Source organism: Saccostrea echinata, unplaced genomic scaffold (assembly GCF_033153115.1).
Source record: "Saccostrea echinata isolate AGI-Se365-2 ecotype Australia unplaced genomic scaffold, CSIRO_AGI_Sech_v1 ptg000006l, whole genome shotgun sequence".
In the NCBI taxonomy this organism is placed as follows: Eukaryota; Metazoa; Mollusca; class Bivalvia; order Ostreida; family Ostreidae; genus Saccostrea; species Saccostrea echinata.
The window spans coordinates 2,539,530-2,553,660 of record NW_026889755.1 but is presented as its reverse complement, the minus strand read 5'-3'; the positions used below and the strand labels follow the sequence as shown (position 1 = coordinate 2,553,660).

The 14,131-nt window shown below is 33.5% G+C and overlaps 2 protein-coding genes across 2 annotated transcripts in view; both read right to left on the bottom strand.

The window, feature by feature from the left end:
* LOC133180156 (receptor-type tyrosine-protein phosphatase alpha-like) overlaps nucleotides 1-14,131 on the bottom strand; it is a 75,408-nt gene that overhangs the window by 47,795 nt on the left and 13,482 nt on the right. Inside the window, exon 2 of the mRNA XM_061314728.1 lies at nucleotides 992-1,000. Within this exon, the coding sequence (XP_061170712.1) occupies nucleotides 992-1,000 (9 nt within the window). The remainder of the gene's footprint in view (nucleotides 1-991; nucleotides 1,001-14,131) is intronic.
* LOC133180216 (putative nuclease HARBI1) lies at nucleotides 3,304-6,343 on the bottom strand. Its single transcript, XM_061314778.1, has 4 exons — nucleotides 5,875-6,343; nucleotides 5,052-5,241; nucleotides 4,696-4,801; nucleotides 3,304-4,109 (listed from the first exon to the last, which is right to left on the bottom strand). Exons 1-4 carry the CDS (start codon nucleotides 6,269-6,271, stop codon nucleotides 3,921-3,923), a joined length of 882 nt encoding a protein of 293 aa, XP_061170762.1. The 5' UTR covers nucleotides 6,272-6,343; the 3' UTR covers nucleotides 3,304-3,920.

Here is a 14,131-nt window from a genome sequence, read left to right as displayed (position 1 = left end):
TCATTTTATTTATTCAAAATACGATCATTGATGTTGAAATCAAGTGAATACCTTAAACCTGTAAATTACGAATGAAAACGTGTAATGACATTATCAACATATACTTCCGGTGTGTATAATACTAGAACAATGATGATCAAAACTGAAAATTCCGGATTTTATTCACATTCTATCTCTCGAACCCCCCGATCTCTCGAACTTTTCCTACGGTCCCTTGAACTTAGAGAGATAGAGAAATACCTGTATACGTATGTTCCTGCTTAAGGCTGTTTTCTCTTCGCTACACAGCTCGGAAAACCATGTTTGTGTAGATGTAGATTGTTCTAATGGACATTTGTGATTGTTTAGTGTTGGTCATCTTCATATTTCATGAAGCTGTTAGGTACAACTGGATATTGGTTTGTTCCTTTTCATTGATAATCCCTAAGAAATATTAACTGCTGTAAAGGTACTGTGCTACAGCATATTCTAGAGGTGGTGAAAATCAGACGTGCATGGATTCCCAAAAAACTCCAGGAACTTTTAAAAAATTTAAATCACCTTTTTTAAAAAGACAATTACATCAAGACCTACGACTCTTCTTCACTTTATAGAACTGTTCCTTACGATTAAACAAAATTCTTCATATCGTTGACGTTTTCCTCAGTAAAAATGGACCCCGGACATTTCCGTATCAAATGACTGGTCATCAAGAAAATTACTTTAAAATCACTCTAGTTCAAAACAAAAGTACTTAGAATTTGATTTTAAAGGATGAAGAAAATCATCATTGACAACATTTTTTGTAGTCCTCAGAGACCTGGATTGGGTTGCTCAAAACTCTGGTTAAATTTAACCACTGGTTAAGCTAACCATTGGTCAAATTTATTTTCCATTGGCTACTTAACCACTGGTCAAATTTCTGTTGCTCAAAGGGCAATTAGTTCATAGGCTAACTATCCATTGGTTAGCATGACTTAACCAGTGGATAGTATCCCATAATGCAATATACTTTGTCCATCTGTCAACAATGGCTGCCAAAAAGAGAAGTGAAAATTTCTCTACTGATGATGTTTTGTTCATTATAAGTAAGGTTGAAGAGAATATAGATGTTATTCAGTCGAAACAAACTAATCAAATAACAAATGCCAAGAAGGCAGGTGTGTGGAAAAGCATCACAGATGCTGTTAATGCCCGGGGTGGTGTAAATAGGACCGTTGAACAGGTCAAAGAGAAATACCGTAAGGCCTGTTCAAAAGCAAAGGGGGATAACGTAACCCAGAAGATTCATCGGAGAAAGACTGGTGGAGGGCCACCTCATCCCCCTCTTGATGCCATTTCTCAAAAGATATTGGATCTTCACGAGGACTCCCCTAATTTCACAGGCTTTCAAGGTGGGATTGAGGTTGGCGGATTTAATGTAACAGGTAAGTAATTTTGACAAACCTTTATTTATTATTTTTCTGTGTCTTCATAAATCTCGGCACAACTCGGTCCTTCGTCTGCATGAACTGGCGAGGAAATTCGCATTTTACTATAATCTGGAACGACGGCGTTTACTTCCGTGAGAAATATTAGATGAATTCATTGAAAGTCGTACGGGATCAAGTTTTACGTTTTTTGCTAACGCCGCACACTGTCTATGCATTGTAACATATTCTATAAGAAGCTTTTATTCTTTCTGCATCCACCAAAACAAATACAAAGGTCATGGTCAAATTAACTATTTCGCTCCTATGATGATTCGGTCCGTACCACTTTGACATTACACCGTGCAAATGTCGGTGATTTTCCATGCCGATGTACGCACAATTATTTCTGGCAAATAAATTAAAGTAAAGTACAAATCAAGGACAGACTAGAACCACTTTTATTTAATTTTAGTCAGAATTTTATTGTCATACAATGTTTTCTACAAGTCAAATTAAATTTCATTTAATTTGAATTATAAGCTTTTACTATATCTTTCACAGACTTAAAATATATACATCCAACAAAAAAAATTTAATTACCCTGTAGGCAGTTTGTTTGAAGACAAATTGTAGACATTTTTTATAATATTTATATGTATGTACAATTTCAGAGAAATCAGTTCCTAAACCTGAAGATAGTGACTGTGTTAATGAAGGTCTTGGTAAGCAAATCATATATATTCTGAACATATATCTAATAATGTAATACACAACCAGTTAAATAAATTAAAAACTATTATTAATAGTTTTGGGTAGTTTAAAAATTATTTTATTGAATAAATTTAATTTGACTTTTGAGAAACATTAATACACTATACTTATCACTTTCTTTCACTTAAAAAAAACTGTAAAAAAAAATCCAGCTTTGAGACTGAAACTCAAACTGAAAAATTTCAATCTCCAGTTATAACTCTATCAAATGTATGTAAACTACTTTTTACAATAATTGTACATATAAATATTTAATATTTATTTGTTTTAATTTCAGAATCACAGATCTCATGCAATACAAGTTCATGCAACACCTATAATGGATGTGGGCTTGAGACCTTAGCATCTAATGGTATTGACACTTTTGTAAATATATATCTGATTTTATAGAAACATTGAATATAAACATCCAAAGGAATTTAAATCAAAGAAATTTAAAATCTGCTGGAGATATGGGAAATTTTATTGCAATGTAGATTAAAATGATTGTTACTTATACACAGGTGAGAGCCAACAAATCATTGAACTTCCTGAAAATTCTTCAGGTATGGATTTGATTAATAAAGTTTTATTGCTCATTGATAAATATGAAAACAGAATATGCTTGAAATGAATTTATATTGTTTGAATTTAAACAAAAAATATATACATTTATTATATGTTTATGTTTACATTATTGGTGTCAGCAATTAACAATATAAATTATCTTGTGGTTTAATTTATACAGGATCACCTGTTGCATTCAATGTAACAATATCCAATTCAGGGACAACTGTTAGAAAGTCTGATTGTTCAGGTACACTTTCATAAATGTTATCATTCACATTTAATTGACCATATCATATGGATGAATTATGAAAATTAAATTTATATTTCAATTATGCATGCTTTACAGTGACATATTTTCATTGAATAATTCAGCTGAAGAGAAAAGAAAGAGGAAACCTATTGAAACAGGCAGTTCAGAATTACAATTAAAGGTGTCAGATCTTCAAAGACGTGTTCTGCTTGAGGATTTAGAGAGAATTAAGGAACAGAGGGAATTGATTAAGCTCCAGAAGACAAAAGTGGATCTTGAAATCAAGAAGCTTAAAATGGACATTGCTAATCATGAACCTAGCAATATAAATGAACCCTAAATTTTTAGCACACATGAGCCAAAGTCAGTGCTTTTTCTAATCATACTTTGTTGTTGTCATCGTTGTCATTCTAAACTTTCCAATTTTTTACCCTATATTAAAAAAAATTCAGAATTATTAGAATTATAAAAAACAAATGAGGACCCTTGGGTTGGATGGGGTCACAGTGGGGAATCAAATATTTATGTAGGAATAAGAAAGGGGGGCTTTTAAAATCTTCTCATACGAATAGTGAACCATTAATGATTTTTATGTAAGCCCTCCTATGAAGAAGGGAGGGTATATTGTTTTTCTGCTGTCTGTCGGTTGGTCTGTCGGTCCACTTAGTTTCCGTTCCAAGTTTGTTTAAATCATTTTCTCCTGGGGTAGGATGAGACTACAATAGGGGATCAGTGTTAAATACAGAAGTATATAGGGGGGGGGGGGTCTGCTGATAAACTAAGAATAAGGTCAGAGTGTCTTTGGTGAGCTTTGTGGTCCATAGGCATCTTGTTCTTGATTTATATTTTTAAAAATGAAATTTCTCTGTGTTGTATTTCTTAGTTTGAAAAACTGTTGACATTTCTAAATATTCAGTTTTTAGCTGCATTAATAAAATTTCATCAAATTTTGAGAACACTCAGTTGAAATAATGCTCTGTGATAAATCTCCTGACATTATCATTGATGGGACCCTGCACTGCTCCGTCATTTCCCCCATTGTCTCCTGGGCCATTAATATCATCTTCCATTGGCTCATGTCTCTGAAGAGCTATATTGTGCAGTACAGCACAAGCCACCGCTATCTTTGCAACCCGCCCTGGTTCACACTAACACAAAAAAACATATTTGTAAAAATATGTTTAAGTAAATGCAAACTGTAACTAAATGTCAATGAATATTAAAATTTAATAGAATGGTCCTATAAATACTGAAGTATGTATTAGTGTACTCGGTACTTTCAGGCACTTAGAATGAGGAGGCAGGGGAGGGGATACTAGTACCATACCGTACCACTACACTTAAACTAGCTAGTCAAAACTTTTAGAACATGAGAGTAGGATACCCCTATGTCTTAACACCCCCCCTCCCAAAAATAAAAACTATTAAAAAATTAAACAGAATATTTTCTTAAAATTACTTTGTACTATCTAATTATTTGGAGATGTGTTATCTTAAGGTATGTATAGAGTAAGTTATTATTATTCAGGTAAGGTAGCATGTAGAATTTATTGAAGAATCAAAATTTTAAAAAAGTGAAAGAAAAAATTGTGAAAACATTAAAATTAAAACTCAATACCTGAAATAATTATCATCTTTTTAGTCAGGAGAATGTGTAAAATGTACTATATTGGAAAGGTTCATAGCAAGATCAGTGATTTTTTTGTTTGTTTGTTTCATTTGTAAGATGCTTACTTTATTTTCTTCATGAAGCACTATAAAACGCCTCTTCCACCAACCAAAACACCTTTCCACGACACCCCTAGTTTTTGCATGAGCATCATTGTACTTTATTTGTGCTCTAAGTGTAGAATTTTAAAAGAATATACACAGCATTACAAATAATGCATTAAACTTGGAATTAAAGTAACTTCGTCTGCTTACTATTATTCATGAAACTTAAAAAATGAATAGAATATAGCCCAATTTAGTGTTCCATTATATCGCTGTTTTTCTAAATTTTTCCAGTGCTCACAGTTTTCTAAATGAAAAGTAATTTAGTTATTCATGAATTTTATTTCATTGACATCAGTAATGGTACATGCATATACCTTGTACTAGGCCGCAGGTATGGCGTAAGTAAGTACCTACTGCAGGCATACCCACTATCTCCCAAAAGAACCCCGTCCACATCAATACCCCGATGGTTTCCTTCTAAATGAATGCCGATGTCCGAACTCCGGAAAATAAAAGAGTCGTGGTTCGAACCTGGCCACTTTGCAGAAACATTCAAAAATTTCCCTATAATAAACCAGCAATGTGACTTTCAAAAATGTGTTTGAAATATCATAATTATATTTGCATGAGACGTGGGAGGGTAAATAGTGATAGGGATTTATGTCTGTTTGTCTGTCCACTTCCGTCCATATCCTGTACATCCGTCCGTCTGTCTGTACCTCCGTTATGCTTTGTGGTTCCCATTTCATATCTGCAAGTCCTCCTCTACCACTGAATGAAATCTAATGAAACTTTCACAGAGTCTTTGTTATAAAGTGCATTTGAGAGGCTTATTGTACATTTTTATTTGACAATTATTTGGGGTCCCCAAGAGCAAAACATGGACTTTCGCCATATATATTTATAGGGGGGGGGGTATCATTCAGTGAGTTTACTGCTCGCGGTACCACTAGTTAGATATATTAACTACATGTATGTTACATGTAACTTATTATATTTGTAGTAGTAAAAGGATTTATTGATTCGCAGTCTATCACTTTACCTTTGAATATTTAACTCGTATGGAAATATTACCATTTTCAAACTTTCACCCTACACATGTACTTCCAGGCATTTGGCCATTATTGAATTGAAGAAGAGGGGGTTTTCTAATGAGGAAAATGTATCGTTGGTAAAATATCACAGCTCTAAGATTACCTGTATGGTCACATATTCCCTGGACATTTATGGAGTGAAACCCCTTTCTATTAACATAGGTATGTTCATATTCTCTCGGGGACTGGATTCGAGTATGAGTCCCATCTACAGCCCCGATAACTCCAGGGAATGAGGCAATGGAGTAAAATCCCTGCTTAATGGTCATCTTCTCTGCTGGATCTGTGGGCCATTTGATATATTGTGGAGCAATGTCACACAGTGCGGCTGACACATCCCTAACACTCCTGGACACGCTAGAAACATGGAAACCCATGGTATCCCCAATTGTTGTCATTTTGTCCCCAGTCGCATAATATCTCAGTGCCATTAAAACTTGTTCATGTGCAGTCATTGCATAAGAACGCAGTGTTGGGCGGCACAGATACGGCTCCAGCATATATGTAATTTCTGCTACTGTTTCTCTAGAAAATCTGTACCTAGATGAAAATTCCCCCTCTTCAAAATTGTGATGGAAATGTCTATATACCCTTTCTTTTCTTTGTCGTCTGCCAAAGTTGGAATCGAAGACTAACCTTGCAGCCATAACTAACCACTGGTTAACAGTTAGCACAGCTCCCTTAGGTGTGCTAAAGTTAACCAGTGGTTAGATGAAATTAACCTTTGGACAAGTAACTTTAACCAGTGGACAAATTTTGAGCAATGGAATTTAACCAATGGTTAGAAATTAACCACTGGATAAGAGATTTAACCAGTGGTTAAACTTAACCAGAGTTTTGAGCAACTCAATCCAGGTCTTCAAACAAACTGTTGGAATTACGTTGGGAACGTGCACTTATTGTGCTCTTTTATTACCTGACTTATTTTTACATGAATATTCCTTTTAATCAGAATTTATTCAAAAACTTCAACTCGAAAAGAAGAAAACACTTGCTGTGGCCTGCGACTCGACATTCATATTTCGACAACGTTTTGTCAATTAACAATAGTTACCTCCATTCATATGTCGACTCGATATATCCAAGTGAACTTTAAAGAAAACACACAACAGAGACTGTCACGTCTGTTTCATGTTTGGATATTTTACAGACTATAGACGTTAAGGGCCGACTTGCAACTGAATTATGGACTAATATTCCGCTATCACCTACTTATAATGTTTATGTCTCTCAACTCAAGGGAATGCTTTGACTACGTTTAATTTTAAACCAAGGAGACCTACTGAGAGATTAGTTGATATAACAAGGATTTTAACAACTTCGTTTAAGTCGGCATTTCGTAAATATCATGGACGTTATAATGATCTTGTTAACACAGATATCATCGAGTCGTATTTGGGTGACGACTCGTACCGATTTTTTGGCATTTTTAAAAATGAAATTGACGAGGGAATGTTCCATCTATTTGATCGGTGCATAGGTCGATCTGTCAATTTAGGCTTTCGAATACTTGCTGGATGGTTTCTTTGAATCCCTCCTTTCAAAACGTTTTAAGTGATAAAAAGAAATAATGGGATACTCCCAGGGCATCATGTTGTGTAGTTGAAGTTTGTTTGTATTGTTTCATATATATATATATATATATATATATATATATATATATATATATATATATATATATATAACGTTTGTATTGTTTCATATATATATATATATATATATATATATATATATATATATATATATATATATATATATATATATATATATAACATAATAAACTTCTGTAACATTTAGTAGTGGTCAACATGTATCGTCATTTTTTTCTAGAACATTCTTTAATTTCGCATATGTCCAGGATGTTCCGGTAACATCTTGTATTTCCAATTTCTAGAATTTCCTAGATTTATGTTTATGTTTATATATACATACACTGTCGATTGGGTAAGATTTGAGAACAAGGAGACTGGGATACACGTAGGCTTTGGATACTCTCATTGGGCAATGTGTGTTCAATAACGGACGCTCTATTACATGTATGTTTGGATTCTTCCTGTAAGTTTGTACTTTTCAATTTTTATACATTATTGTAAATAAAATGTTAAGTTAAAAATCTGTGTGATTGATTTTTGCTTGCATTTTGGGTTATTCTGACCCATAACAAAATTGGAGGCTCGTACGGGATCAAGAATATCTTGCACTTTTGTAGTTTTAAGTTAAATGTCATAATTTTGTGTATTTGATTTCTTGAATTAGATCAATAAAATGCCAGCAGAAATCAAAATGGTGTTTTCGGTCACAGACTTTCTTAACTTACCAAGCGTTCAGGTTTTTGATACGTTAAAACGGATGTCTTGATCACTTAAGTATACACTTTGGGTTAGATGTTTAATCTTCTCTGAGAAAGCAAGAAATCAAAATAAGGTTCCAAACAAACTTGTAAATAAGAACATTTTGGAGACATACTATTTTCCAAAAGCTTACAGTTAAATCAGAGTAAAAACCTTAGAAAATGTTGGAATTTCGGCATCAAGTAGAATTAAAATGCAATTTGAACGAGAAAAAATAGAAAGAGAAAGAGAAGAACGAGAAAGAGAAGAGCGAGAGAGTAATCGGAAAATTACAGACAAGAGGATGAAAGAGAGCGTGAAATGAGCATTGAGTTAGAGAAAACTTACAGCACAAAACAGAACCGTCATATGTCAACAACACCATTAGGGTTCGATAAAGGCTCATTCTTCACCGACCTTTTCATATTATGTGGTTCCACGCTTGTTTTAGTGCCATCAAGGTCAGAAAAGAAAGTGTCTTTCACATCAATGTCAGTAGAGGAATTTGTCGTGTCTAGGGCTTGAGTATGGTCAGCCTCCACTTCACGTCTTCGGGCCATCGCTTTAATAACAGCACATAAGTCGTCGTCTTCGTAGTCGCAAATGACATTTGAGGTGATTTTCTCACAAACTATACGATCTTGTACAAGTTTGCCACCAGCTAAATCGTTGCCTAGCAAGAAAGAAATGCCTGGAACGGGAAGTGTATGTCGAACACCTACAGTAACAGTTCCATCGACTAAATTTGACTTTTAACAAATTCTTTGCAGGGGAACATCATTGACGCCTATGTTACAACGCACTTTGAAAAATTACGCACTTTGAAAAAAATTTTCAAAGTGCGTTAATTTTGGGACCACGTTAACGCACTTTGAAAAAAAATATATTTCTTTTCAAAGTGCGTTAATATCGACCATATTAACGCACCTTGAAAAAAAATGTGCATGGCTCGGTCAATATTCTTGCAAATTTTAGGAATGATAAATGATTTATTGAACCTGGTTGGATAACTTTTCGATGATGACGTCAGGATCTGAGACATAGACGTTTCAAAGATTTTAAGGAGTTGTCTTGTTTCCAAAGATTCTCGTAACTGTTATAAAAGGGAAATGGGTCTTAGAAATAATGGAGGAATGACTGTTTAATAGCACAGTTCGTTTCCTTTTCTTCTTTTCTTTTTTAAATTTTATCCAGTCTCTAATAAGTTCGGTAGATGTAGGTGTCAATAAGTGATTAGCTCTCTCCTTCTCTCCCTCTCATCTATTTTTCTATCATATTCATCTATCTATCTATTGTGAACATATATGAAACAATGGTTCTCATTTATTTGATAGTAAGAAAATACCCCTTAGCCACAATACTCACTCGACTGAAATTTTTACCTCGTTCACTAATAACTTTTTCTCAAAAAGATATGCAGTCAGATTACTTCTAAATCTGTAATTTGATATCATAAAAACGATAGACATGTCAAATAACATGTTTTAATTACCATGTGAATGCATTTTTCTGAGGAATCATTGTGGATACATATTGAATAAAGGTTATGCAGCTCTCTTCTTAAATATAATAGGGTGCGTAATTTTTTTTTTCAGGAAAACTAATCTCAATTTTTTTCATCTATTTTACGTTAACTCAAATTTATTGTGAGAAATAATATCAATGTCATACCAGTCATGTAAATACATGTACATATATTTGTGTAGGAAAGATAGAGAGTTGGGCTGAGGGACTTTCTACCAGTCTTCTCCTCGTTCTCGATGAGGGTAGATCAATTCATCAGTTTTTCGGAAGAAATATAACAAATGCTGTCTATTATTAAAATCGTAGTCCAGAATTATTGTTTTATACGTATTTTTTCAAAGTGCGTTAAGTGTCTCCATGGTAAAAATGTTGATGTACACTCTTAATGCACTTTGAAAAAAAAAATTCAGAGTGCGTTGATTCTGTCCAAAATTTAACGCACTTTGAAATTTTTTTTCAAAGTGCGTTGATTTTGTTCCAATTTTAACGCACTTTGAAAATTTTTTTCAAAGTGCGTTGCCACACGCCTAGCTCCACAAACTGTAATAAAACTGAGCCGCCAGTAGAAGTCTGCTCAAACAAAGGAAGCACGCCCTCTACAGTGTAATAACAAAGTGCAGCACTAGTATCTTTCAAAATCTAAACAGGTTTACCTTCGCTTGAGTCACCAAGTGAAACTAATCCCTGAGACAAAAAGGGCTTGTAATCCTCCATAGAATCAACAGAACTGGACTTTGAACAACCCTGAACATCAGAAGTGTCAGAGAAAATGAAACTAAGGCTTCCCTATCACCTCTAACTGTGGCACAAGTATGTGGCTGGGATTTGCCAAGTTCATTTTTTTTCCTTAAGTTTAAAGCATTCACTGTTATTAATATAGAAGACTGTATGCAGAAAAGTTGATTAAAGCACAAATTTTTAAAAGCTTTAGTAAAATGCGAAATGAACCACTTTTGTTTGTTGGTATGTTGTTAAACGTCCCTCTCGAGAATTTTTCACTCATATGGAGACGCCAACACTTGCCGGTGGAGAGCTGCAAATTTTGTCCTATGCTCGGCACTTACGGCCATTGAGCACTGAGGGATCTTTTTCGTGCCAGCACCTACTGCGACACGGGACCTCGGTTTATACAGTCTCATCCGAAGGACCGGTCTCCACGTCCCACAGTGGGATTCGAACCTACTTGAACAATACCATATTCATTAATTGACATTTTCTCTTTAGCAAGTTTATTACTATAATGTACAAATTGTCCTTCGGGCTCGTTGCCATGATGCTCTATGTGGCGAACATGCACATTTTTCTCATAAATTTATAAGCATAGCTTACTAATAGTCTTCCGATATATATTAAAATATATTCAAAACTAAGATATCAATCGCTTTACCATTATTTCCATGCTTATTCACATAAAAAAACCAAACATTATTTTTATATCCATGTAGTGTTAATCGCCTTGTTTTTTTTAACATCAGGTTCGACGCCACCTAACGTTCTAGAAAATTCCGAAAACTATAAGATCGGATAATAGCGAAAACGCTTTGCACATTTTGTTTTTTTTTTTTTTTTAATCAGAAATCCTATCTTATTTCTTCTGTATAACTTAAATAAAGTTGTCATTGAATAATTCATTATTGACATTTTATAAAATAATTTAACGATTGCTTGTTGTCAGTTTCATTAAAAATTGCCAGTAACTTAGATCCGCCAACCGTTACCGCCACCGTACTCTCTTTTTTGCTATTTCACAACTGTTAATCGAAAAATGAAAGTAAACTTTTAATAAAATTTACGATAATCAATGTGCGAATGAAATCTGATCAAAGTTTATGGACATCATCTCATACCTAGTGTAAATATAGGTGGAATAATTATGAACTCTGGTGCAGGCGTTTCGGAGTGTATTTGTAAAATTTATTAATTTATAAGTATAGATATCTTGCTAGGGAATTTTGTCAGAATAAATGCCACAGATTTCTGATGAGGACAAGATATACATGAACTATTTTGTCTGTTTATTTCTAGAATTTGTTACGTATAATAGACATGAAGTTGATATCCCTGATCTCTTGCCATCTAGGACCCAATTATCTGTTATGAGCCGTTATATTTATAATCTTTATTGTAACAGAGTTGCATGAACTTTTACAAGTGTAAATTGAAATATTAAATTTAGATAATATCTACAAAATATTAACATAGAAAACTGTTTGTGACCTGCTATTGCTCGATATTTTCTAAGCTGAAAACTTTCAGTATGACGATGCTTACGGACATTGATCCCAAACACTCGGTGTCTTTTTGGAAGAATTTTTTTGCTTTATCTTGGGAAATGCAGTCTCTTAAATTAACTTTTATTAAAAAATATTTGGTTACGATTAAAAATAAACCAGCGGTCTATCAAAAATGCCATCCAAACTTGTGAACAGCTGATTGCTGGAGTAACAAGATTCCACACAGGGTGAAAAGCCAGGTTTCCCAAATTTGAAAACCTGATGGGACATATGGGAATCGTGGCATCAGTAGTTTCCATAGTTTCCATGTAGTTTCCTTTTTCGGAAACCACTTAGTGGAAACAGTCAACCTGTGGTTTCCAACATGTTTTCCAGATGGGGAAAATTTGAAAATATACATTACTAACCTTCTCCCATTTTCCATTTTACGAAACTTGTAAGTTGTGGTTTACACTTATTTTTCCGATGAAAGACATTTTGGAACCTTTATAAAAAAATTTATTTGAATTTAATTTACCCTTAATAGAACTGTCAGTGTAATTCTGCATAAGAAAATGGATTATGTGGTCGTAAACTCAAATAAATTGTAAATTGAATTTCACATTTTACTCTCAGTAAAACTCATATAAATGCATGAACCTGTAGAAGTGCAATTTTTTTTATAAGAATCAATTGCAATGTAAACTGATAAGATAAAACTCTATCACTGCGCTGACCCTTGTGGTACGGGCATCTCTCCTCACTTGCCACAGGTGGGGACACGTGTCGCGAAGATACCTGCTACTGTGTTTGTGTATTTTTTTTGTATATTCTATGTGATGAAAAAAGGTTTTTCAACCTAAGGGGAACAATGGGCTGTCCTCAAGCATGTGCGTACGCTTAGTCTTCACAAATTCAGTGTAAATTCGGGTGGCCATTGCTGATCAACGATTAAATAAAACTGATTAAAAGCTTTATATAAAACACAACAAAAGTAAGCTATATCAAATTTAGTTTAAGATGTTAAAAGAGAAGAGGAATACTAGAATTAGGTACCAATTTTCATTACTGTTTGAAAAGAAAAAAAATCCAACAGTTAAGAAATTATAATACTTTTCTATTGGCCTGGTATAAAACTAATGAATATTTTATTTTTTGTTTTCGTTATCTATTAAAATCAAAATCAATCTTTTAAAATAAATTTACTTAAACAATAAAATATGAAAATAAATCCGCATTTAATGTTCTTCCTTGTTTGACATCAATGTAAACTTTAAATATTGAAAACATAGAAAGAATGTATCAATTATTTAACTTTTTGATTGCGATTGATAATCTACAACATAAACACCACATTACTAACGTTTTATGTGAAATTCGTAAGCCTCTACAATGTATTTATTTTCCGCTAAATGCACTTTTAAAGTGTATCACGAATTCATTTTCATTCTTTGTTAATTCAAAAATATAGCAGAATAATATTCATGTACAAAAGGTATGTTTCCAAAGTTCGATTTAAAAATAACTCAAAATCATTTTTAGTTATACTTGTATCTGTACGCAGGCCCAAGTGTAATAGACGTTTTCACTTGTCGTTCGAAATTACCGGTATGCCTAAAATGTAATACTAGCCATTTGTACAAAAAGGGCCAATGTTTTCTCTGTATTTAAATCTAATTAAAGAAAATTTATAATATTCAAATAACATATTTCCCATCTATCGACACGCTAAGACAATAAATAAAAAAATCAAAATATTCATAGGTATTTTACAAATAAATGTAAATGCTTAGCAAAAAAAAAAAAAAAAGATTTATTTTTTTTAAAATTTTTAACCCAGTGTTGGATTACACCGACGGTTTTTTTCCTAACAAATTTAAGTATCCTCCCTTTCAAACAAGTAGGAAAATATACTTCCGTTACATTCGAAATACAGGTATTATACATATATCTTTTGATGATTGTCAATACTACTACAAACATATTTTTTAGGTCACCTGAGTAACTCAAGGGACCTATTGCTATCCATTTTCGTCCGTCGTCGTGCGTTAACATTTGAACATTTTCAGCTTCTCTGCAACCACTGAACCAATTTCAAACAATTTTGGCATAGGACATCTATGAGTAAAGGGGTACAAAATTTGTAAATTTCATGATCCCTGCACCCTTTGGAGCATAAGGGGCGGGTCAAAACCATAAAAATGAGTGAAATCTTTTAAAATCTTCTTCTTTACTACTGGACATCAATCAGTCCTACTGTTGGCATGATCGTAATAAACACTGAGCCCTCTAC

Coding starts and splice junctions, on each gene's coding strand:
- LOC133180216 (XM_061314778.1), bottom strand. CDS start 6,271: ATGCTGGAGCCGTATCTGTGCCGCCCAACACTGCGTTCTTATGCAATG. Junction 4,802..5,051: donor TACCTGCGGCCTAGTACAAG/GTATATGCATGT, acceptor TTCTACACTTAG/AGCACAAATAAAGTACAATG. Junction 4,110..4,695: donor TGCTTCATGAAGAAAATAAA/GTAAGCATCTTA, acceptor TTTTTGTGTTAG/TGTGAACCAGGGCGGGTTGC.